Source organism: Thalassophryne amazonica, chromosome 2, assembly GCF_902500255.1.
Source record: "Thalassophryne amazonica chromosome 2, fThaAma1.1, whole genome shotgun sequence".
NCBI lineage: Eukaryota > Metazoa > Chordata > Actinopteri > Batrachoidiformes > Batrachoididae > Thalassophryne > Thalassophryne amazonica.
Window position 1 is genome coordinate 42,033,911 of NC_047104.1, and position 27,343 is coordinate 42,061,253.

The following is a 27,343-nucleotide window of genomic DNA, read 5'->3' on the forward strand; positions in this document are numbered from 1 at the left end:
TCACAGTGTTTAATCTTTAAAGTGATGCAGAATTGAAAAAGGAGTTATTGAAACTGGCACTTTAGCTTGCACACCGAGACATCGCTGGCAGTCACGATTCTCACAGCATGACATAAAATAAATCACAAATGCATGCAGGAGCTATCAAAGAGATGGCAAATTGCATAAAAATCCAGAGGTATAATTTGTATAAGAGATGTGCACTTTTACAGTAATCTGAAGAGAAATTATGTCATTCCTGAAAGCAACTGTTGGCTACATTGTGCATAAATAAAATACTAGTCATTACAGTTCATTCCATCTCTTTTAATAAGAATTTTTACGTCAAATGATCAAGCACAGAAAAGTGGAATAATGGTGTGAAAAATCACGATCCACTCGACGTCTGATGTCTTTCCTGTCTATTAAATCACAGTTTTTATTGTCGATGTTGGCACGTGGTGCATGTGTGCCTTCTGTTGTGATTCATGTTGTGGCAGCAGTGGTGCACAACATCACCACCCACAGCTTCATCTACATGACAAAGAAAGCAGGCCTGCCTCACTCACAATAGTTCAGCAAAAACAAGCACTCTGCTGCCCTCTGTTGGAAAACAACAGAAAAACTTCCACACACTTGAAGTTGGCTCGTGCAGCATCTTTCCATGCAGATTGTTTTAAATACATACTTACTTGTCTTTTTTCATAGCAGTTTTATCAGATTTTGTTTGTCTCTTGCAAAATTCCAGATATAAATGTTCAAAGTTAAATAAATATAAACTTAATTGTGCTCACACCTAAAAATATCTTGGCGTGCAAGACACACAAGCAGTATGTGAGAAGTTGATGTCAGTCATCTCCAGCACACACAAAAAACACACTTTCATTTACCTCCACCAACCTACAGACGAGGTCAGAGGTTATGTGAGCACCGCCTTCTGTTTGTGTGCAAAGCAGTAGTGCTGTGGATAACTGAAAAAATCTTTCAAATGTTGAGGCAAGCATCAAATTTGGCACAAATAATCCATAGACATTAACTCTTTTCAAAAAACTGATTGGCCACTTGAATTTTCAATAGGTAGCCAGGTCGGGGTCAATTGAAGAATTACACAGGGGTCAAAATTTAAAAATGCTCCAATCATATGGAAAGTTATTCCATATTATTATCACTTTACCGGAGCATTGCAAGGCCGGTATCGTAGATTTACATCAACGCTATCTGGCTATACCTGCCCGCTGTGCGTAAACAAATGATGTCATAGCGCAAGAACTGTCCGCGGGGGGGGACTGTCCACAGAGGAAAAGATGAAAAGGCGAGAAGTGTGTTTTGGTCCCAATATGGATATTCCGGATGATTTTCTCATGGATAGTACGACAATGAACAGCAGCTAAAGCAGCCAGCTTGATGAGGACACCCTGCCGAATTTGGAGAGCAGCGCACGCTCCAGCCGACACAACAAAAGTTAAGTGAGCCAACTTTTTATGCACGCGTTACGTGTTGTGTATCTCAGTAAAAAGTGATAATAATGCAAATAACATGCTGTTGTCGTGCGGCATGCATTTTCTGAGTCCCTCCGTTCATGCCCAGTTGTCTAACTCGGGCGAATATCTGTCATTTTGGGCGACTGGGCATGAACGTCGGGCCTCTGAAAATGCATACCGCCCTCCAAAAGCATGTTATTGTATTATTATTTGTCTGATCATAAATATTTCGGCCGCCGAATAATGATGATGAATAATGAGCCACGTAGCATGAATTTTTTTGTGCGAGTCAAGTTATTCAAAAAACGTGGGAGAATAGTGGTCTAAGATGCTCTTAGAGGCATATTATTCAGCTAACGAGGCTCATCTCTGAGCATAGCACTAATTTTGAGAAGTTCAAAATTTAGCAAAAATGGCATGGGCCAATTTGTTTACAAGGTACTACGAGGACAAACAAGGATGTTAGAGGCATGTTCGTGGTGAGTACGAGGCTGTTAGAGACCCATTATCCGAGTACCTGGCAGCTACTAGGACCAGGGGTGTGAAAAGTCCGTGGATCCGTGAAATTCCATGGATTTCATTGTGGGGTGGGGGGGGTGTTAGTGTTTAACTCTGTAATTGTGATCGTCACTGACTTTTTAGAATGTCTATCGCAAACTTTTTTTTTACGACATCGTGCAAGTTTTATAAGTCTGCGGCGGTCCGCGGACACTGATCTGTGTGTTAGTGTCCTTTGATCCGCAGAGTTTCGAGGAGGAAAAAAGCCTGGCTGCTGCGACAGCTGTTGTAAAGCAGGATTGGTTGGTTGCTGCGGCGACGCTGTGTTGCTCCTGCTTGAAACTTAAGCTAAATGTAGCATGTGGACATCGCAAACCTTTAGACCTCCAAAGTTTTTAAAAGAAGAATTATGCAGCCCGTCTGTGTCACGGACCAACGTCGGACAAAGTTTTTTCCAAAGTTTTTTTTTTATTCGGCACACAAAATATTCAAATAGAAAAAAATGAACAATTCCACAAACGCATAAACAAAACTAGTGAGTCCAAAAGGGTGTGGGCTGAAGCAAAGCTTATTAGCGCCCACCCCTGCTAGTACAAGTCCATCAATTCTAATCAGTCATATTTACATAAATACAAATTCACTACTGCATGTTGACACACAGACATACACATCAATATACTATTCACTTATAATTATATAGTACCAGATCACAAGAAAGTCAAATCAAGGCACTTTACGCAAGTAAGGACTAACCTTACCAACCAACCCCCAGAGCAGGCACTAGGCAACTGTGGTGAGGAAAAACTCCCTATAAGGAAGAAACCTCAAGCAGACCAGGCTCTTGGGGGTGACCCTCTGCTTGGGCTGTGCCATATATACCTATATGCATACGTATGTACTTTACATACATAAATATATACATATATATACATACATATACACGGTCACTTATATACATATATACATATACACCTATCCATATCTATATATCTACATATGCATATACATACCCACACATTCAAATATACAATAAATCCCACTTATAAATTGAACATTCCCTATAAATCAAATTATATTTGCTTCTTTATGATACTTAGACATGATGTTCTTTTTGAGTAGTTTCTTAAATCTTACTAAGGTACCACTCATTCTAACTTCTGTTGAACATTCGTTCCATTTCTTCACCCCAACCACAGACACACAAAAACCCTTTACATTTGTTCTTACTGGTGGTTTCATAAAAATTGCACAACCTCTTAAACTATATCTGGATTCCCTCAATCTGAACAGACTCTTGACATGTCTCGGTAAGGCTTGGTTTTTCGCTCGAAACAAAGTTTGAATTGTAATGTAATCGACCAAATCTATGAATTTTAATAAATTTAAAGACACAAATAGAGAATGAGTTGGTTCACGATAATGTTTATTGCAGATGATTCGTATGGCTCGTTTTTGCAAAAGGAATATTGGATTGGTGTTTGATTTGTAAGTGTTTCCCCATGACTCAACACAATATGTCATATATGGTACCATCAGAGAATGATATAAAGTAACCCTTCTTGTGGCAGTACGTCTTTGGCTTTATACAAAATGGCGATAGTTTTTGACAATTTTGATTTCACATAATTTATATGTGGTTTCCAGCTAAGTTTATTATCAATTATAACACCTAAAAATTTATTCTCTCTTACTAACTCAATTTCCTTATTGTTTATAGTTACATTTTTACATTTGGGTGCCTGTTTATTTCCAAATATAATACATTTGGTTTTCTCAAGGTTGAGTGACAACTTATTAGCGTCAAACCAAACCTTAAATTTTTCCAGTTCTTTCTCCACTATGTCCAGAAGCTGTTCAAGATTTTCACCGCTACAGAACACAGTTGTATCATCCGCAAAAAGGACACATCTCAGTGAACTCGACATCCAACTTATATCATTTATATAGATTATAAACAACAAAGGACCCAGCACTGAGCCCTGCGGCACCCCACATGTGACTTCCCTGAGTTCAGAATTTGTATTATTGAATTGAACATACTGAAATCTGCCTTGTAAATAACTAGTTATCCATTCATATGCCAGACCTCTAATTCCATATTTCTGCAGTTTAGTTAATAGTATTCCATGGTTAATTGTGTCAAATGCTTTCTGTAAATAAAAAACAAACAAAAAAACACCTACTGTATATTGTTTATTGTCAATTGCAGTTGCTATACTTTCCACAAAGTCCATCAAAGCCTGTGATGTAGTTCGAGACCTTCTGAATCCATATTGTTCTTCACAAATGATGTTATGCTTCAGTAAATAATCATTTAATCTTTTAGCAAATATTTTTTCCAAAATTTTGGAAAATTGTGGCAGGAGTGATATAGGTCTATAATTAGAAAATGTGTGTTTGTCACCAGTTTTAAACAGAGGAATTACTTTGGCTATTTTCATTTGAGAAGGAAATTTACCAGTACTTAGTGAGTACCACCAATGAACATTGAAACAGATTTGTTAAACGTCAAATTATTTACCCAGAAGTTATTAGTTGATGAGTCAATTTTACTGGCACATTAACGAAGTATTCGTTAAAGTGTTCAGCAATAGACTCGTCGTTATCAATCGTGATGTAGTTGTTACTCTGAAAAAATGAAGGATAATCTCTAGTTACTCTATTCTTTTTTACTAGTTCATTTAATATGTTCCATGTGTTTTTGATGTTATTTCTATTTTTGACAAGTAACTCATTATAATATCTTTTTTTTTTTTACTGAGTCTCATGATATTGATTAACTTATTCTTATATGTTTTATACTTACTTTCAGCTTCCATAGTTCGTAATTTTATGAATTGTTTATATAGTACGTTTTTCTTTTTACATGCCCTCTGAAGCCCCTTAGTTGTCCATGGTTTATTGCTATATTGATTTCTGTATATTTTGTCAACAAATGGACAGTGTTTATTATACAAACTGGAAAAAATGGAAATGAAAGCATCATATGACCTGTCAACATCATCAACAAAAACATCCGACCAATTCTGACTTGATAAATCCTCCCTTAAATTTTCAATTGTTTCAGGTGTTACTTTTCTACTCATGAATTTGGTATTGCTTCGATACTTACAACAACCCTCCAATGCAAAGACTGAGAAAACTGGCAAGTGATCACTGATATCACTGACCAGTAGTCCCCCACTAAGATTACCTGATATAGCGTTAGTTAAAATATTGTCAATGAGAGTTGTTGAGTCCATAGTTATTCTATTAGGATGAATGATGGTTGGAAACAGTCCTAAACAGTACAAGGTGTTTATAAATGAAGTGATTTGTGAATGATTGTGAGGGTTTAAAAAATCTATTTTGAAATCTCCACAGACAAATAAATGCTTATTTCTGTTGATTTTATTGTACCTTCCTAAGATAACGTCTTCAAAGGTGTCAATATTTGTCCCAGGAGCTCTGTAAATACAACTAACAACTATGTTTTTGGAGTTTATAGATGTAATTTCTATGGTAACACATTCCGTGATGCTGTCCACTGTAAATGACATGTTGTTAATGAGTTTACAGTTGTAATCTGACCTTACATATAATGCAACACCTCTGCCCCTTCTCATCTGCCTGTTAACCAGGAACAATTCGTAACCATCAAGATATACCAGATCTTTATTATCCTCATTTAACCATGTTTCCAAAATTGCAATAACTGAAAAACTTTTTTTGGATGTTTTCAAACAATCATTAATAGTGGACAGATTATGAGAAAGACTTCTGCTGTTGAAATGTATAATTGAAAAATCTTCATCATTGATTTTATCATTTTTGAATTGTTCTTCTGTAAAATATTTGCACTGTCTCACAATATTCTCACTGAAAAAGGTATCAGGATCATTTTCAGATTTGAAGGGGCGGTTAGCAGAATTATTATAATTAAATGTATCTAGACAGAGCTCCTGGGCAGAAATAAACGGATCATTATCCTTAGTCATTATGTCTCTCTTGTCACCGGGTGTAGATGTTGTGGATGAGTGGGTTGCTCCAGTCTGCATCATGGTGCTGTGTTGTGTTTGAGTCCTCATACCTATTGTTCATATTTGTCCAGCTCCTCGATGTTCCTTATTGCCATGACTTTTGCTTGTTCTGGTGATCCGTTCAGTTTGATGAATATTTTACAGTTTGAAGTCCATGTGTACTGGATTTTTCCATTTCTTTAAGAAGCGTGCTTTCCTGGCGATGTCGGTGTTCCGTTTGGTGAGATGTTCTTTGATGAATACGTTTGTCCCTTTCAGTTTTCTTCCTTGTTTTAACAGTGTTGTTTTGTGTTTTCTGTTGATGAATCTCATGATGACGGTTCGTTTATCACCGTCATTTCTCCGGGGCAGAGGGTGGCATGCTTCAATGTTATTTAAATCCATTTCTATACCTTTAGATAGGAGGAAATCAGCAACCTGTTTTTCCACAGACAGAGAGAAGATGGTGAGAAAGACTTTAGAAAAAGTCTGATAAGGACAAGAATCTGTGGAATTGCTGTTGGCTTCATGAACGCAGATGAAAGATGAGATGGGAAAAGTGAACTGTGCCATCATTTCTTTCTGGAAAGTAAGCATTGTGCTGTTCAAACAGGATTTTAGACAAGATTATGTGACTTTTTTCATTAATCTAGACTTTCTTTCATTTGGAAAACAGACTGTGGCTTTGAATGGATTTACATGAATTTACACAAGAATATAAATGAGTTTTTATTAATGTAGACTTTTTTCATGGGAAAAGACACTGTGGCTTTGAGTGGATTTACAGGAATTTACATAAGAATATGTGACGTTTTACTATAATGTATGTTATTGATATTTTACAATGATTTTCAAAATAGTCCCCAAGCTTTAGCTGTGGTTTTTGAAATGCTATAAAAGTCTTTTCAGTCTTCATAAATTTCATGTAGTTTAATTGTTCTGAGTTAATGTATAATTTGGTTTACAATTAAAAGGAAAATCATTCTTGTCCTACTTTCACGTCATATTCTGTTATTTCAACATGATCATTGCTGGTTCAAATGAAAGGTTGAATACAGGGTCTTTTAAATATGCACTAATTTTGAGATTTTTTGTTCCAGGAGATGCTGAAAATGTATCATTAGATAAAAAATTTATTTGGTTTCTGGGATTCCACGGGGCCCGTGACCCTGGCTCCTGGGGGCCTGTGCCCCCCAGAGCAAATTTTCCTCGGATTTCACAGTTTTCATTTCACAGCCCTGAAGGACAGGACAGGCTACCTGCAACAGAGCAGGTTCCACTCTGAGAAAGCTCTTGTAGCCTTTTAAACATCTGTTTCCTGCAATTCCTTCAGAAGAACATCATATACAGTATGTGGCTCATTATTCGAATAATCACTGAAATTTCTGACAAATCCATACATGGCTCATTATTCATGGCTTTATTATTCAGTCTAACCAGGGCTTTAGGAGTATTTGTGCCAATTTGGTGCTTGCATCATCATTGGAAGGATTCGTCTGTAAATATTCTCTATGTGCTACACTATAACTCAAAAAGTTGAGGAAGGATTTCGACAAAATTTTGTTGAAGAGAAGTACTGATTCCATTTTGGTCATTATCTCATTTTATCTCTTTCTTTGACGATGTAGCAGAGCAGGTCACTCAGTGTCATTCCAGAAAGATGAACTGCAGTGAGGTTTTTTTTTAAACAAAATATGGACCAACAATTTCCAGTAATGTCTAATTAGACACATTAGAGAAGATTGTCTCATATGTTAATTGAAATTTACAATCATCTTCATCAAAATATGGAATGTATTAATTATTTTGTGAAACATTTATGTCTTTGTTGTAAATATACGTTTGTGTATTTAGGGTTAAGGGTTACAGTTAATATTTTGGCCTTTTTATTGCAAAAGTCATCAAACTGGAATTTATACCAGGTGGCACGTGGCTTCGTGGTTAGCACTGTTTTGATTTGGTCCTTTCTGTGTGGAGTTTGCACGAGTGTGTAGTTGAATTGGAAATATTAGACTGCAGATAAACTGCCTGTGAGATGGACTGGTTGTCTGTCCAGTGGTGTATTAAATTAATCTGTTTATGGCTAGATTTTTTTTTTATAAGTGGAAAAAGTTGCATTAGTACCTTTGAGATTTTTTTATTGTGAGTAGAAAATGACAGTGATACACTTCGGCAACAATTGTTGCCAGTGGGGCAAAACGGGTTAATGAATGAATTCATCTATCTGGAATGTGTCTAACTAGAATTTATCTATCTGGAATGAAATTGGGTGGCTTAGTGGGATAGCAGGTGGACTACCACTTTGTTCCATTCCTGGTCACGCTGGCTGCTTGTGCCTTTTGACAAGACACTTCCCAGTCCACCCAGCTGTAAATGGGTACCAGCCTTGGCTAGAGAAGTAACCTGTGACAGACCGTTGTTCTGTCCATGTGGCAATGTAGATTTTTGCACACTACATGCCACGGTATCTGGGGATGAGTACCGGTTCCAAAGGGGCTGCAGAGTCTATATAGAACTCATTTCTTCTACTTAGACATCGTGATATAGGGTTTCCTTTTATTCCTTTCTTTCTTTAACATTCTTCCCTTATTACAAAGATTTGACATAAATTACTTTTTCTCCTCTGGTTGGTGTAATGTGGGAGTAGGGCGAGAGGGGGTGGTGGTGGTGGTGGAGGAGGAATGATTGCTTTGTCTATTCTTACCCCAGTGGATGTATGTCCTCTGTAATTGTCCTTCTGCTGGAAGTTTTAGGAATTAATTAGAACATTTAATTATATGGCTGTTAAGTATGACTTACAGGATTTGGCCAGTTATTCTGTTGCTACAATGTGTCACACTCAAATAGCACTTTTATTACCCGTGCCAACCAATAAAGTTAGGCAGAGGCAATGTGTTTGTTTGTAGATGCTCAAAGTCAAAATTAAGCCGAAAGATGACCTTAAAATTTTGTTTTGTGGAGATGGTGTGTGGCTGAAGGGACTTTGCATTGAACATTGAGTGATGGATTTTCCTTTCATCTCATTCTTTATCACTCACATATGACATCACAAAGTCAGAATTCTGACTGACCCTTCTGTTGATTGGTGGAGGTTATAATGACAGGTCTATGTTGATCTCACCACAATGCCTCTAGTAGTTACATTAACCCTGTGGTGCAAGCCAAGTTGGTGTTCCAAGTACGTATGCACCAAGCACCACTCTTTGTTTCCTAGTCAAAGGTTAGGGAACACAAACACAGAGGGACACCTATATACAGTATATACTCTATACGGTACCCTTTATTTTTTCAGCTGAGTGTAGTTTTATATAGTGCATCCAGAAAATATTCACAGCGCTTCAATTTTTCCACATTTTGTTATGTTACAGCCTTATTCCAAAATGAATTAAATTACATTTTTTTCCTCAAACTTCTACACACACCATAATGACAATGTGAAAAAGTTTATTATTTTTTTATTTATTTTTTTTTTAGATTTTTGCCGTAATCCTTCAAAGCCTGTATAAAGTGAAATCTTGATCTAGAATCCGGATCCAGATCCGGATCACCTCCCAAATTCAGTGGAGTCTTCCATGCCCCAGTATCTATCTGTGGTGCAAATTTTTGTGAGAATCCATGAGATAGTTTTGACGTAATCCTTCAAAGCCTATATAAAGTGAAATCTTGATCTAGAATCCAGATCTGGATCTGGATCACCTCCAAAATTTAATGGAGTCTTTCATGGTGTAATATGTATTTGTTGTGTGAATTTGGTGAGAATCTGTGAAATAGTTTTGACGTAATCCTTCAAAGCCTATATAAAGTGAAATCTTGATCCAGAGTCTGGATCTGGATCCCCTCTAAAATTCAGTAGAGTCTTCCATGCCCTAATATTTATCTGTGGTGCAAATATGGTGCGAATCTGTGAATTAGTTTTGATATAATCCTTCAAAGCCTATATAAAGTGAAATCTTGATCCAGAATTGGGATCCGGATTACTTCCAAAATTTAATGGAGTCTTCTATCTGTGCTGAAAATGTCGTCAAAATCCCCTCTCAGTCAGGATTGTCTTGAGGCACAAATCTGGGGAAGGGGACAGAAACATTTCTGCTCCTTTGAAGGTCCCAATGAGCACAGTGGCCTCCATCATCCATAAATGGAAGAAGTTGGGATCCACCAGGATTTTTCCTAGAGTTGGCCGCCCATCTAAACTGGGCGATTGTGGGAGAAGGGCCTTAGTCAGGGAGGTGACCAAGAACCCGATGGTCACTCTGTCAGAGCTCCAGCATTCCTCTGTGGAGAGAGGAGAACCTTCCAGAAGGACAACCATCTCTGCAGCAATCCATCAATCAGGCCTGTATGGTAGATTGACCAGAAAGAAGCCACTCCTTAGTAAAAGGCACATGGCAGCTCGCCTGGAGTTTGCCAAAAGGCTCCTGGAGGACTCTCAGACCATGAGAAACAAAATTCTCTGATCTGATGAGACACTTAATTCTTTCACCAAAATATCAAATCTAGGCTAGCATCTTAGATGTACCTTCTGCCAAATTGTGCTAAACATTCAGGTCTTCTTTTTCAGAAATTCCTCCTCTATACCACTTTATCTTGAAGCTGTGTAACTGCATGGTGATACAAAATATCCATATAAAATTAGCAATAATGATGATAGTCATATTCAGAGCTCTGGTATTAGAATAGTATCAGTATTGCCAGATATCCAAATTCCCTAGTGTTAATATTTACGTAGATGTGATTTCTTCGTTTTTTATTTTAGTTTTAGTTTTTTTTAAATTAGGGGAAAAAACTGTTTTTCATGTTGTCATGGGTTATTGTGAGTAGAATTTTGAGGGGAAAAATATATTTACTCCATTTTGGAATAAGGATGTAACATAAGAAAATGTGTAAAAAGTAAATCACTGTGAATACTTTGTGGATGCAGTGCAGTTCTGTTTGTAGTTTTTGTTCCAGTTTCTGGTGAATTATGCCAATCTGTACTGTGTTAAGTCCTGTATACACTGAGATTTTTAGCTATCCCAGATGAAAGACTGGCATCATGAAGGAAACGTGGCACTATATTTGGTTGTGGCTCTGAAACTGCCTCAAAAACGGTTGTGCCACTTCTTGATAGTGACAGAATGTTTTTTGTATGTTCTATCATATTTCATGTGTTTCTTTCCCTTTCTTTTCAATTTTGTTGGTTCATGTTCCTGTTCAGTGGAAATACAGTAAATGTCTACATCGCCATGGCACACTGTGCAACAGGTTCAAGAATGACCAGTGTCACATTCTTGCAACCAAAGACAGTGTAGGACAAATATCAGATAATGTTGAAATGCAGCATGAAATGAGTCTGTCCATAGCTTTTGATTTTTTTTCTAGGCACAAAGCAGATCACAGTGGTTCAACCCAGTCCTTTCTGTTATGTGTCGGACGCAGCTCGGAGAACCGACCAGCGTTTGAAGGACCCAGTATGAAATAAGCAGAAGCACGGTACAAAGGCTAACTGAATTTAATACATAACAGTGATGATATAATAATAAAAGGTGCGGCCTGGCGTGGTGCGCTCCCAGCAGCGCTAACGGTCCGGAGCCAGAAGCTGTTTCGGACCCAAGGACCCCGCCGACACCCCCCAGGTGGCCGCAACAACCGAGTCTGTGAAAGAAGGAACCATTATGTGAGTCCACACTCTACCCACAGAACACTTAAAGGTTGTACAAACAGCAAACACTTCCTGGCTTGATTACTGATCAGCTTCCCAACCTGCAGGCATGGAACATCCAGTTCACAAAATTCCACTGCAGTGGAAGCTGATACATGACTAACAAACAGCTCAATACAATAAGGTGTGAGGGACACCACATTTACTGACTGTATAACTGTTAGTCACAAAATCTAACGTACCTCAGGAAGTGTGCTGACGAGCGTGAGACCTCACCCCCTCCTCTTTCACAGACTGTGCATCAAACCTGGACGTTCTCAGCATCCGCTGCTGATGAGATGGCTCCCCAGACGACGATCTCACCCGTCTGGTCACAAGGTCGAGTCTCTGGCAAATACACACTGTGCACTCCAGTCTTAAATGCCAACCATGTTCCAATCCATCCAGATGCACCACAGCTGTGAGTCCTGACAAGTCGCAGGTGATCAGGGGTGAGGTCCTGACAGCCTCAGCAACACAGCCACTCAGTCCCAAACGCAAGCCACCTGGGAGGAAACCAAAAGACAGAAACAAACCGGCAGCCAGGCCCCCCAGCCATATAACAGTACCCCACCCTCACGGGAAGCCTCCCGGCGACCACACACACCTGGCCCAGGAGAAACACCCCCCTCCAGGGACCATGGCTGGAAACCACGTCTGCGTTCATCCTCCAACAGACTGGTTGAACTGGCTGCATCTTTGCCCTTGTTTCTGACAGTCTCTTAGCACAGGTGTGGCCAGGAGTTCTTACACCTGTGCGGTCAGCCTTTATCCAAACGTGTGATTAGTCATAAAACAAAACAACCAAAACACCCCCCCCTCCCCAGGGGACCGTCCCATCAAACCCCAGGGAAGGGAGAAAGGAAAATCAACCAAACCCAAGCCTACAACAAAATACTAAAACACCCCCCCCCCCCCCCCCCCAGAGGACCGTTCCATCAAACCCTAGGGAAGGGGAGAAAAGAAAAACCCAAACTTGAGCTCAAACAAAAATGCCAAAATACCCCCCCCCCCCCCCCCCCCACCCCCCCCCCCCCCCCCCAGAGGGACCGTTCCATCAACCCCAGGGAAGGGGAGAAAAGAAAAACCCAAACTTGAGCTCACAAACAAAAATGCCAAAATATCCCCCCTCCTCCCCCCAAACGACACGTAGGGACCAACACCCCCCAGAGGGCCACCCGCCAGCTCCAGGAATAATAACCACGGCCGAGGTCCCTCTGGGATCCAACGTCACCCATGGGGACTACCAGCGCCTCCCAGAGGACCACTCGTCAACCCCAGGAGACGCCTCCCCTCATGACCAATGGACCCAGCCCCGGCCGTCCACGGCTAGATGGACCCAACGCCCTTTCCCCCCCAGAGGAACCACAGTCAAACCCTGAGGGCGGAAAACTGGGGGGGGAAAACAAAAAGACACCCCAAACCCCCCCCTCCCCTCCCGGGTGCAGAGGCTACCTGGGAAACGCCCAGCACAACCTAACTGCACCCCTCCAGCAATGCCGACACTACGGCACACCCGGCTGGAGTCAGAGGAGAAGAGAGGGCATAACAAAAAACAAAGAGAAAAAAACAACCCAAGTACCACCCCATCACCCCCCAGGGGACCGTTCCATCTAACCCTGGGGATGTGAAACAAAAAAAAATAAAAGAAAAAACAAACAGACCAACACACAGTTGTTTGGGTCCTTTTTTTTTTTTTTTTTTTTTGTTGTTCTTTGTCAGACAGGCTGCATGGTCACAACCCCAGACAATAGTGGACAACAAAAAAATAAAATCCCACACAAAAACAAACTCAAAAACACCCACACAAAATGAACTAACACAAAACAAATCAGTGAGTTATACCGTCAAGCTCAACCAAATGGAACACACCTGTTCCTACTCAAGAGCTTGACAGTAACGTGATTCAGTCACCACAAGGGGGAACCAGAGTGCAAAAAATGAAAAAACCCCTTTGGCGACAGAAAAAACAAACGAGCTGCTCTTATGTGCGCAGCTGAGTGCAACACACAACCAAAATGTGCTCAACTAAATAACGCCGGAGCTGATACAACAGACGCAGTAGTTACCTTTGTCCGGGGAAACGGGGCTACGACTGTAACACAGGAAGCCCAGCGACCCGTGCTAACAGAGCTCCGCCGTGCGCGTGAACCCATTACAAACGCACTCTTGCAGCTCCCGTTTAAACCTCTTATCCGGTCGGAGTGTGACGCGAAGCCGTCGCCAGTCACACTCCACCATGACCCACGGATAAGGCACAACACAGGAACACGGCTGCAAGAGAGCACAAATCAGTATCCAGTAATGGGTCTCAAACACGCACCTCCCGGGCGGAGAGCCCCGCAACTGATCCGGATAACCACTGAACGTCTGCTGCCGCCTTCCCGGCGCGTTACCGTCTCTGCTACCGCTGGGTCCGTGATGTTTGGCCAGAGACTACTGTTATGTGTCGGACGCAGCTCGGAGAACCGACCAGCGTTTGAAGGACCCAGTATGAAATAAGCAGAGCACGGTACAAAGGCTAACTGAATTTAATACATAACAGTGATGATATAATAATAAAAGGTGCGGCCTGGCGTGGTGCACTCCCAGCAGCGCTAACGGTCCGGAGCCAGAAGCTGTTTCGGACCCAAGGACCCCGCCGACACCCCCCAGGTGGCCGCAACAACCGAGTCTGTGAAAGAAGGAACCATTATGTGAGTCCACACTCTACACACAGAACACTTAAAAGTGTACAAACAGCAAACACTTCCTGGCTTGATTACTGATCAGCTTCCCAACCTGCAGGCATGGAACATCCAGTTCACAAAATTCCACTGCAGTGGAAGCTGATACATGACTAACAAACAGCTCAATACAATAAGGTGTGAGGGACACCACATTTACTGACTGTATAACTGTTAGTCACAAAATCTAACGTACCTCAGGAAGTGTGCTGACGAGCGTGAGACCTCACCCCCTCCTCTTTCACAGACTGTGCATCAAACCTGGACGTTCTCAGCATCCGCTGCTGATGAGATGGCTTCCAAGACGACGATCTCACCCGTCTGGTCACAAGGTCGAGTCTCTGGCAAATACACACTGTGCACTCCAGTCTTAAATGCCAACATGTTCCAATCCATCCAGATGCACCACAGCTGTGAGTCCTGACGAGTCGCAGGTGATCAGGGTGAGGTCCTGACAGCCTCAGCAACACAGCCACTCAGTCCCAAACGCAAGCCACCTGGGAGGAAAACCAAAAGACAGAAACAAACCGGCAGCCAGGCCCCCCCAGCCATATAACACCTTTCATTAAAAAGTAAAACAAAAAAGTATTCAAAGAATTTGTTTCTAAACTAAACAACCAAAAAAAGCACGCACAAAATTTGTTTAGAAACAAAAACAATAAAAAAGTGCACACAGAATTTGTTTCTAAAGAAAACAACTGGAAAAAGTGCACACAGAATTTGTTTTGAAACAAAAACAACCAAAAAAGTGCACACTGAATTTGTTTCTAATCATCAGATAAAAGCAGTCACCCTCACCAAAGACACAGTCTGTCCAGTCTGCCATTATAAATCTGCTTTGGCTAATAAGCAAGTGCAACTAACTCATTTTCCTTTCCTGCAGTCGGGATACCGCTATCATGCAAATTTAAAAAATCTGTCCCATTTCTAGCTGCAGAAATCATTGAATGAACAAGCAGATGCCACATTGTACCAGGCTGTTTGTACTAGAATTCCATAATGCACTGCATGTATGGAATTCCATCTTGGTCTACTGTGTCAGCTCTGGGCTTGATTAAACTTTATGTGAAGATTGGCTCCCTCACTCTTTCGGGGAGCCACGTTGTGAGCGTCAATCATTTTTTGTATCACTGGCTTGAGTTCAGTTGGCGGTCAGGCAGACACAAGGCCGGGGTGTCTGATAAAGATCAATCGGACTTTCCAGTGACAAAAGCACAACTGGGAGGAGGTCGAGTGAAGCGTGTCTGTGAGCATGACTGTGAATGTAAATGACTGCACAGATGTGTATCTGTCTTTTGTCTTGTAAATTAATGCAACATCGCCGCATAATCTGCTGTGGTCGTCAGTCCCAGCGGAGCAGTTTGACTCTGTTGTCCACCTCTCTGCAGCTGATGTGGAGTTTACAACAGTGTCTCCTGCTGTTGGCAGATACTTTGATGGGTCAGGGTCACATTCATCTCCTAGTTATTGGTTTATTGTATTAAATGTGAAGCCTTAATGGACTGTCATCAAACCACTGACCTTCTGTTTACTTATCCACCATGTGTTGAATTATAAATGCATTTACAGTGTCCATGACTCGGATTTCGTCTTCAATGATATGGCCCTGGCACTCAAACACACTAAGAGTAAGTAAGACTCTTTGGCTGCTCCTTTGTTTTCATTAGGGGTCGCCCAGCAAATCCAAGGTCGATCTGCATGTTGATTTGGTGCAAGTTTAACACCGGATGCCCTTCCTGACGCAACTCCACATTACATGGAGAAATGTGGCAGAGGGTGGGGTTTGCTGAAACCAAATGCACTAACTACTTGGCCACCACCCCTGCCTCAAACACACTGAGAGATGAAGGTTAAATTAATCATAAGAAATCAGCAAGATTATGTTAATTCTTCCCCCAGTTTTTTCTGTAATACTGCCCCTTACAAAGTAAAAACTTGAACTATTCTGCACTTTTACATTTAATCAAAGTCATAGCAAAAGTAATCAGGCCTGGGCCCTGCAAGAACTTCTCCTACAGACAAGATCCGCTCTTACAGAACCCAGAACAACGGATACAAGTAGTTTTTATACAGGATTACATATGCGTAACAGAGGCGGCCTTAATTCGCAAAATCCTTCTCTTATTGGCCCCTGCGGGCATTCAAGGGAGGTCCATCCCCCTGCCCCAGGCCTGCGCAATAACGGGAGACTTATGACTTATAATTGTAACCTAACTCTCTTTATCCTAAGTGGTACAAACTGGTTAAATCCAGTTCTACATGCACATACCAAGAAAGAACAATCGAAAGTGAGAATAAGAATGAAACTAAAAGTATAACCCTAAATAAAATAGTAAGTCCCTTCGGCTGTTCCCTTGTTTGCACTCGGGGTCGCCACAGCAAATCCAAGGTGGACTGGCACAGGTTTTATGCTGGATGCCCTTCCTGACGCAACTCCACTTCACATGGAGAAATGTGGCAGGGGTGGGATTTGAACCGGGAACCTTCTGTACTGAAACCAAGCACACTAACCACTTGGCCAGCACCCCAGCTATAACCCTAAATAAAATAACTACCTTAATACCAAAACAAGTACAGAAAACAAATAAAGAAAACCATAATTGAACACAAATATACTTAACAATTACATGATACAGGCATGCATGTATGATTTTATTCTCTTATAGTGAGCAGATCTGGAATTTCAACCACCTGCATCACTTTGGAATTGGAATGACTATGTATGTCAAATTTCAGAAGATATCTGCCTTCATTCTTGATAGATTTTCCAACAATTCAAATGACGCAAGACCTGGGCCCAGTTTCATAAAACGGTCTAATCTTGTCAGACTAAATTCACTAAGTTGACAAAACCTTTGACGTTAGTTGTTGCACAAAGTGCTTAGTTGACAAAAGTTTCGCATTAGCCAGCTAAAGTTTTTAGCACGGTACAGAGGAGCCTATTCTTATTTTAGTCAACAAAACGTCAGTGTTTCAAAAATGGTGGCTATCATGTACCACCAATTGATGGAGCAGGAAGGAAGGAGAGCCTTGCGGCGGGAGCCGGTGTTCCAGGAATGGAATAATCCACTGGAGATGTTTACGGATACCGTGGCTGGGAGTGCTTCCCCTCTTGTGCACCAGCCTCGGCCATGTTTGTAGCAGACGATCAACGCGGTAGTAAACAAAACTCCCGCGCTTTGGAGGCATTTCTTGGCAATGGCACTGGTGAAGCCGCTTATGCCCATGAAAATCATTGACTAACATTAGACAGCTAATCTATAAGTTTAGTCATAATTGTAAGTATGTTTAGTAGACTAAAAGATTAGACTGCTTCGTGAAACCAGGCTCTGATCTAAGAGTGGAGCAGGACTGGACCTAAATTTCAGTCAGTCTTGGGATGAGTTCTAATCTAATTCTGTTGAGTCTGAGATCTGTGAGGAGCATGAAGCGCAGCTAGGACACATTATTTGAAGACAAACTTGTATGGAACTATTGCAGCAAGGGAAGAAGTGTGCCAGTAAAGTATTTTGTTGATCATGCCAGTGTTTACTGTGTAAGCGATCAGACCACATTAAGTGCATTCATTTCAAAATATTGTTACCTATTGTAATTTAACACAGAAGTGGTGCGATGTTTTTCCTCCTCTTTCAGTCATTCTTCAAAAACATTATTTGCACCTTAGGTGGCTTTTCTCCTGTAAGCTCTAGTCATGTTATTTTTCTTTTCAGGTGTATGTATGGGGGAGGTGGGGGGGGGAGTGTAACCAAAGAATTCCCACGCTCCATCAGCCATGATGCATAGGATTTAGCTACACAAACCTTACTGACTGACCCATGTGGAATTACATCAAGTTTGTTTATAGACCTCCCATAGAAGAGAAAATCTTAGTGGTTTTGGGACATGCCCTTTGAAAGTCACAGTATATCATCAAACCTGCAGATGGCTTATGCCTAAATGTCTGCATCTGTAAGAACCTGCAGGTTTTTGGTACCTGTTAAAATATTGAATAATTCCACTGAATACACTCCTGTGGACACAGTAAGAGAAAAGAGATTGCATGTTCTTCAGGTTGCATGTCACATAAAGCCTCATATGTGATCATGAGGTCTTTCTTCACAATATTTGATAAAGTCAGTGAATGAATTAGGGAATACAATTAAAACATCACACGTTACTGATGTTTTTAATTTCCACTGCTCACTAATAAGCAGCTGTCAGTGTGTTTTTGTCATTTTGTTTCATATCTTGTCCATTTAGCATCAGGCCATTTCAAATCTGATCTCCATTAACCTTGGGTTACATTTGGCCCTCATCTTTATTTTTATAAATTAATCCATGTATAAGAGCACTGTGGCTAAATTTTGGCTTAATTCCATTTTTTTGGACCCATAATCTCAAATTCTTTAGTTATTCACCTAACAAAATCAGCCACATGCAAATGCAGGTAGCACTAAAAACTGTGACGTACCACACCCAGTATTATCATATTCAACAACTGCCCAAGTTACCATTCCAGGTGCACATGGCCTCCTGAGGATGCAGTCATCTGTGAAAAACTGTATGAATAACCCTCTCACCAAAATACTTTAGTCTTTGTATTCCTGATCTGCTTATTGTACGTGTTTATCCCTTTAACTTCATCCTGACCTTCCATGTTGTTGACGCACAGTGCTCGAAGACTTGTGGCCGCGGACTGAGGAAGCGGAGCGTGTTTTGCCGCAGCGCTGATCCTGGGGTTAAAGCAGCGGTGGTGCCTGACAGCATGTGCAGACAGGACCGCAGACCCAAAGCCCAGGAGACCTGCGTTCTGCGGCGTTGCCCGAAGAACGAAAAGCTTCAGTGGATTCCCACTCCCTGGGGAGAGGTAAGAGGAAGAGGGACACACAAAATATGTGGAGTTGTAACAGTGAAAGAATGAAAGGCATCAGAGGGCTGATGCATACCCTGCACGCACTACACAACATGATATAAATGTCCCAGTAAATAAACACATGTCTGTAGTGGTGTTTATGACTGTGTATGACTTCATCACATGACTTCTGTGTGATGTCATTATGAAGTCATTCATACCAATCAATCACAAAATTTTGCTGATCAATATATGCTGTAGATCATCCATTTAGGCATCTTGGTTGGTGAAATGTACCAAAAAAAGTGTTTTTCAGGACAAGGTTTTCCTTGACCTTGCCCTTTCCTTGACCAAATCACTCCAAAATCTAATCACCTCTAGGTAGATATCTATTAGAGTAATATTTTAACAAAATTTGAAGGAAATCCATTCAGCTGTTTTTGAGTTATCTTGTCCACAGATACACAGATGCACGCCAGTGCAAACAATACTCTGCTGTCACCACACCAACATGCATGTTGTTTCCAGATGAAGTATTTAGAGGGAAAAAAATCTGAAAATTTGGTTAAAAGTAACATTTTATTTTTGTGATGCTCCATGGCAGAGCTCAATGGGACAGGAGTTGGGCTACCAGTATGCTGTTGGTTTGGGGGGTGGGGGAGTTCAGCCCTTGGCTAAGAGCTAAATATGTGAAGCTAGGTTATTAGCAGATTAGCTTTTCAGCTAGCCTTGAATACCATTAGTGGAGCAATTAGCTATCGCTAAATTTAGTTTCGCTAACTTTAAGACAACTAAGTTTAACAGTCAAAAACATTTGTAAACTCTAAATCATACATGTTTGTTACTGTTGGACATTATACATGAACCCAATAAACAAAATTGACATGTCACACTAGCCAAGACAAAAAAAAGTCATCTCGGTGAGACGGAGGAGCAGGAGGTCAAAAAGAGTAAATGCATTATTATCAGATTATTAAAAATAATACATTTTTGTATTTATTTTGTAATTTTTTTTCATTTAATTCTTACTGTTTTGTTAATAAAATGTATAATGATTGGACTGTCCTGTGCACCAACAGCTTTTCCTGTATATTTGTTTAGTGAATTGTCCTGTAATTGTTCTGTAATTTATGTCTGTAGCATGGCCCAAGAAGAGGTTCACCCCTTTGAGTCTGGTCTGCTTGAGGTTTCTTCCCAAGTAAGGTCAGACCTTACTTGTGTGAAGCGCCTTGAGGCAACTGTGTGTTGATTTGGCACTATATAAATGAAAATAAATTGAAATTGAATTGAAATTGACTGGATGGTTAAATTTCATTTGTTGACTTAATTATTTATGTATCACCTGATCATCCCATGCTGATCTTTTTTGGGAAACTCTTTGTGTGACAACATATTAAAATTCCAGCTCTTTAAGTCAGTGTTTTAGGAGTTATAGACTAAAAACCCATGCCAAAGCAAAATTCAGACAATAAATATTAATGGTTGGCAGTTACTGGTAGCTTCAGCTAAATGTTTTACTGGTTTGGCATTATCACAGTTAACTGTCCAGTTTGCGAATTAGCAATTATCTAGCCTAACTTCTAAATCAGCTATGCCCACGGCATGTTGACCTGGGTTCAATTATCGGTCACGGTATCTGTCCTGTCTTCACCCAAGATATTTTATCTGCATTATCCCAGTCCACCAGCTTTGGTTGGGGAAGAACCCTGCATTGAACTGGTGTCCCCTGCAGGGGGAGTTGTAGATTTTCATCCGCTTGACGCCATGGTATGTGGGGATACACACATATCATGCTCAGTGGGCCTCAGGGCCGACACAGGACTGTTTTCTTCTTTTGTCTAGTGCAGATGGGTCGACATTGTCATTCTTGAGGATTAATGGCAAAATGTAAGGGCCCCGTCACACATAGGGCCCCGTCACACGTGTTGTCCAGCTGGGATGTCCAGAACGGCAGATCTCCACAGCCACTTCTGTCGGCGGCCACACCCCCTGTCAGCACAGACCAAAGCCACACCTGTGGGGCACTTAGACAAATTTCACTGCGAGCACGACAGTGATTGTCTGCTGACTGTTGTCGTGTTAATATTGCGAATGGCCACACATTTTCTAAGTGCCATGCAAGCAGTGTAAGATGTGCATGCGTGTCACCTGCAATTTGGCCGACACCTGCTGCGAGAGGGTTCGATGGGTTTGCACAGCGCACACTGTCTTTCAGCCGCTGGTGTGTGCAGATAGTTGTAGCAACAGGTGTACGAGGTGTTAGAAGCAGCTACGATTCTCCACGTTTTGCAAACGATTCCTGCTTCATGCACACTTTATGCACAAATCAACCAAATTCGCACTATGTGTGAAGGGGCCCTAAGACTCAGCCTTTGACTGAAATATGTCCAGTATAACTAAATCACATCTTATCTTTAAAATGAATTAACCATCAGGCTGTGGGGTCAATCCCTTAGAATCAAGAAAAAACTATCAATAAAGCGTGCTTGTTGTGTTTTGTTTTGTCCAAAAAATAAAAAGTCTCAACAATCACAGAGAGAAATCCATTGCAGCCTTTCAGTTGTAGGTTCAGTCGACTACAGCGCAATAACAGCACTTGTTATCAGTGACGGAGAGAGACACACACTTCTTGTTGACTCACTATGCTTGTTCTCTCCACCTACATGTGTGTACATGTCTGTAGGTTGATAAAAGGCACCCACCCAAATGTTACATGTCCCACTTCCACACCAACATGGACAATGAGCAAGCAGGTTGGAGAAAACCAGTGCATTGAATGGCTATGTTTCCTAACATTTCGTTATCAAACCCTCATGACAAAGAAATGTAAATCTTGATGTTTGACAGTTTTAACATGAACGTTATTATAAATAACTACAAATAAAACCAATAACCAACCAATGGATGGGACCCTGTTATCACACTACCTTCATCGGATTGGCAGTCGTCGTTTTGTGTCACTCATCTTTTGCATAAAACTGGCTTTTTATCTATTTTAGACCCACCTAGCTGGCAGCATAGTGCCCAGTTGTCTCCTGTGGCTGTAAAAAGCCTAATGTGACTGAAAATGAATGGCTGCTGTTCGCTTTGCCTTTGTCTCTTGTAGCTAATGTGACCAACAGGTGGTGATGGGGCCCCCAGTCATGCTTGACAGCAGTGCCATTGAGGTATCCTGTGCTGGACAAACTACGTAATGACACCATTTCCAACAGCCAGTGTCTTTTTATTGATTATTTATTCTGTAAAACAGGGGTGGCCAAGTTCGGTCCTCGAGAGCCACATTCCTGACACTCTTAGTTGTCTCCCTGCTCCAACACACCTGAATCCAATGAAAGACTCGTTAGCAGACTTTTAATGAGCCTTTCATTGGATTCAGGTGTGTTGGAGCAGGGAGACAACTAAGAGTGTCAGGAATGTGGCTCTCGAGGACCGAACTTGGCCACCCCTGCTGTAAAAGAAAACTTTTCATACCTGCGAAAATATTGTGATACTGATATATTCATGTAAGGCTGATGTTGGCGGGTTTTATCAGCCAACCAATATATCGGTCTTGCTCTACTGTGAACAAACATACCAAAACAGACATTGATAAATGCTTACCCACTCAGTGATTATCACTGTCACAGGTAAAAACACTGTGTCTATATTACTTCATAGTACTATGAAGGCACATCCAACCTGTTAACCACAGACACACTGTTTCACCTTCAGAAAGTGTTCAGGCCAGTTTGCTGCTGCAGAAAAATCCATAATCATTTTAGGAGCCATGGATTGCAAACTCACCAGTTTACTCTAGAGGAAACAGTTCAGCTTTCTACACCAAAAATGATGTAACAAGATATTATACTCCATCAAAGATTTGTTTACAGTTTTTAACATGCTGGCCAAGATCCCAGAGCTAATCAGTATCCTCGAGTAGTCAAGGTGCTGCATGCATTTTTAAAACACTCTTTTTAATCTTTATGCTCCTTTATGTTTTCCCCCTTTCATCGTTATTTTTTCTGAATCTGTTCATCAGCATGTAAAGCAGTCTTATTGGACTTAACCTTCATATGTACCTGCCTATACAAACAGGTTCTGTTTGTGTGAACGTGCTTTATGGTGTCGTGTTCAGAGGGCATGTATATCACACTATTTAGGCATGAAGACAGTTCAGATTAATTTCCGAAGACATGGAAGCAATATAGTAAATTTAAACGCATAAAAGACCATATAATGCCAAGAAACCATTGACAGCACAAGGCTACATTCAATGTGAAGATATTCACTACCAGGAACACAGTGAGGTTTGGTTTTTGAAAAGAGCCAGACATCTTCATAAACACTGACTGCTCATCAAAAATAATGACTGCAAAAATACTCAGAAGATTACCTTTTGGTATTTCAGCTGAAATACTACAAAGATAAGTGACCTTATCTGCTGCTATGGCAACCCTCCTCATTTCTGGCTCACACACAAACTCATACAGAGTTCATTATCTAAAATTGTCCTTCCTGCTTGTGTCAGTGCTCCAGGTCTTGTGGCTCAGGCATCCAGAAGAGAGAGCTTCGCTGCGGGGAGAGCGACTCCCAGGGAGGGTACGTACCTGCAGCTCCAACACATCCATCACAGTTTAATAGAACTGCACAGATACTTCAGTTCCCACTGCATCACTTCGGAATGAGCTATTGAGTCAGACTTTCAGGCACTTTGCAAAAAGCCAAATTTTGGAATGTCACCCTTCTTGCACAAGTTTCATCAAATTGGAAGTGTTCATGCAGAAGCTGAAAGTATACCGACACAACAAGAACAGGCTGAATAACTGAGCATCTCTTAAAGGAAAAGTGCACATTTGTACAACTCATTCGGTTGAAACATTGTTTGCAATCTTGCATGTGCTTCATGTGTGCAGGCTGGATGATTGCTTCATTTGCAAGAAATCACTTTTTGATTCATTTAGTTGAGGACGTAATCCATGACAGTCAACAGGGCATCATTGACTCTATAATACACAACCTATCATTTTTGATACATACATTTCTTGGGTCAGGCATTATAGGGTTAAACATTCACAGTATGCTCAAATTAACAGTAAACCATCCCATTTTTTTCAGTTGTCAATGTTTGTGGTACCTTGTTTGACCTTTACTTTGGAGACCAAGCATTCATCACTGTTAAACCTATTCCATTTATTAATCCTATCAACTCAGCTAATAATTTGCATCATTTTTTATTTTTTTACCAAAATTGGAGCAACTTTAACTTTTGACCCCTGTGCAAACTGAAAGTGACCTTTGTCACCATTCTTGCTCCTTTTACCTCATAACTCCATTACATTCAGTCACAGATTGTCCAAACTATACCTTTTTGGAATCTTTATGATCAGGCAAATAATGTGGTGTAATTTTCTATATGATTGGAGCATATTTTTATTTTGACCCCTGTGTAATTCTTCATTTGACCCCTACCTGGCTGCCTATTGAAAATTCAAGTGGCCAATCATTTTTTTGAAAAGAGTTAATGCCTATGGATTATTTGTGCCAAATTTGATGCTTGTATCACCATTTGCATGATTCCACTTTAAATATTCTCTTATCTGCTGCACTATATGAGATATAAGATGCTGCTCCTCACTGTTTCTCAATTGCCCTCGAAAGTATTGGAACACTTGGTATTTCACACATTGTAATTTGTTTATTCCATTTCAAACACTTTTTTTTCCCTAAAATTATCTTCCTTAAGTCAAACCGAAAGCAAATCTCTACAACTTGATATAAATTAATTAAAAATATAAAATCCAGCTTCCTGATGAAGTGGTGTAGAGGAGGATTTTCTTAAAAAGAAGACCTGAAAGTTCAGCTACAATTTGCCAGAAAGTAGATTTGAGATGAAAGCCTAGATTTTATGTTTTGGTCAAAGAAACTTTTGTATTTCTTCATAATTGATGTAAATAACGTCCAAGACATATTCCGTGACTTGGAAATGTTCATGTTTCCTTCCCCCGACTTGTCTAAAGAAAACTGGCAGTAAAACTGATTAATGGACATATGTCGTGGACATGAATGAGCGAAGCTCGTCAGCATCTCACCATGTAATTTAAGTCCTTCAGACTTTATTTTGAGTAAATGCTTCAGGGGAACATTAGCATGGCAAAAACCTTTCAGCTTTCAGAACAATTTTACTGAAAAAAGTCTGAAGGACCTATAGGACATGGTTAGGTTGCAAGGAGCTTTTCCATGCATGTGAGAGGCAAAGAAAGAAAAATGCTTAAAAAGGTGCGGGGTATGGGGGGCGGAGCCCCCCAGAAGCTGAAAGGTTTTAGTCATGCTCATGTTCCCAAGAACCATTTTACTGAACAAAGTCTGAAGGACCTAAAGGAACATGGTTAGATGGCAAGGAGCTTTTCCAGGCATGTGAGAGGCAAATAAAGAAAAATGCTTAAAAAGGCAGGGAGTCTGGGGGGCGGAGCTCCCCCAAAAAGCTGAAAGATTTTTGCCATGCTAATGCTCCCCTGAAGAATTTACTCAAAATAAAGTCTGAAGGACCTAAATGACATGGTGAGATGCTGACGGGTTTCGCTCATTCATGTCCGCGACATATGCATATTAAAATACAAGCACACATCAATAACTACGGTATGCCACACATGATTAAGGGTCAACTGTTTGACTAGTTGTAAAAATTGCTTGAAGTCATGCAAATTGTGTAGCTAATGCTATCAATGTTTAGCAGTGGGTGAAAGCAGAAGAAAGTATAGCGCCAGCTACAGTTGGGGGTTGGGGGGTGCTAAATATCAGTGCAGACCAATACAGCATCCAGAGTGCAAGACAGTAATAATGTTTACACAGCTTTTGGTACAGTTTTTGTTCATGTTAGGACTTCTCAGTGTTGTACCCTCTTGTGTAAAAGTGGCATGCAGCCAAGAAGAGCTCTGATATCATTGTGTACCAAGCAACAACACTCAAGCTCCCATTTTGACCATATTGCAGAAGTAATTTTTTCTCCCTTGACTGGCTGCTTGAGGCTGCTTCCAAAACAGAGCAAATTCCCATAGAAGCCAGTTTTAAAATATCCAACTTTAGAGCAGAAATAAACATGTTTACAGCCTAGTACAAAACAAAAAACAAAAAAAGACAACAGTTTTGGTCTCTTTAAATAGTTTCATCCTCCATGACAACTGTACAGGGGGTGGATTTTTTCTAAATTCTTAGTTTAAGATATTTTAATGAATAAAATTCTGTATAATTGTGGCTGTGGTTGCTGTGTGTGACAGTGGCTCCTCCTCTTGTCGTCACCCGCTGAAACAGAGCCACACTCCCTTTTGTGTCTGTTTGGAGTATTTTATTACAAACACCTAGAATAATACAGCTTGTTGTGCGGTGAAACACCCTAATGGATCATCTAAGATGTCCCTGTTGAAATATTCATGCTAAGTGGAACTCTAGTCTTATTTAATATTGTATGCTAACAGTTTTAGCACTTTTAGCAGCTGTTGGTAGGTCCACTTAATGCACAATTACTGAGGAAATATGCAGCAGAGAAATGTTACTGTCCACACCAAAGCAAACTGTTATGAGACCCACCTCGCATTCCCTAAAAATATGAATTAATAAACACCCAAAACAAAGTTAGCTGTTAGCTGATGGTTCACATTCAGAGTGTTCAGGCTTTTTTCGTCACACACGGAGCCACCCACACGCCACCCCTTTATGCATAATGAGTTCATTGTGAATTAGTGTGGGCGGGGCTCTAAACATGGCAACGCCCAGAAAAATGGGTAATTTCAGTTGTTTCAGGTCTCTATATAAAACCAGTGGATGACGTCACACAGGCTCTGTCCAGTATATATATACAGTCTTTGATTAACACCAGTGCTGACAACTTGTAATGCAGCGACTATTAAGACCCCTCTAGAAATTTTTTCCAAAAAAAGCGACTAGTGAGAAATCTCGCGACTTTTTCTGGTGTTATTGGGATTTTTCGAGACTCTGTTATGGAAGCGCATATTTCTCCTTAATGAGCAGTGGGTGTTTCCATGGGACTGGGCCCCTCCCCCGTCACAAAGCACAGGAGAACGCCTGCCTCCTCCGATTGCATAGAAACAGAGGCAGACAACCAGCAGTAGAGGTGGGCGATACCGGGAATTTTAGTATTGATCTGATACCAAGTAAAT

General features: G+C 40.7%; 1 protein-coding gene across 1 annotated transcript in view; it reads left to right on the top strand.

Moving 5' to 3' along the window:
* adamts18 (ADAM metallopeptidase with thrombospondin type 1 motif, 18) overlaps nt 1–27,343 on the top strand; it is a 314,116-nt gene that overhangs the window by 281,608 nt on the left and 5,165 nt on the right. Inside the window, exons 20-21 of the mRNA XM_034185420.1 lie at nt 19,011–19,205; nt 23,698–23,768. Coding sequence (XP_034041311.1) covers nt 19,011–19,205; nt 23,698–23,768 — 266 coding nt within the window. The remainder of the gene's footprint in view (nt 1–19,010; nt 19,206–23,697; nt 23,769–27,343) is intronic.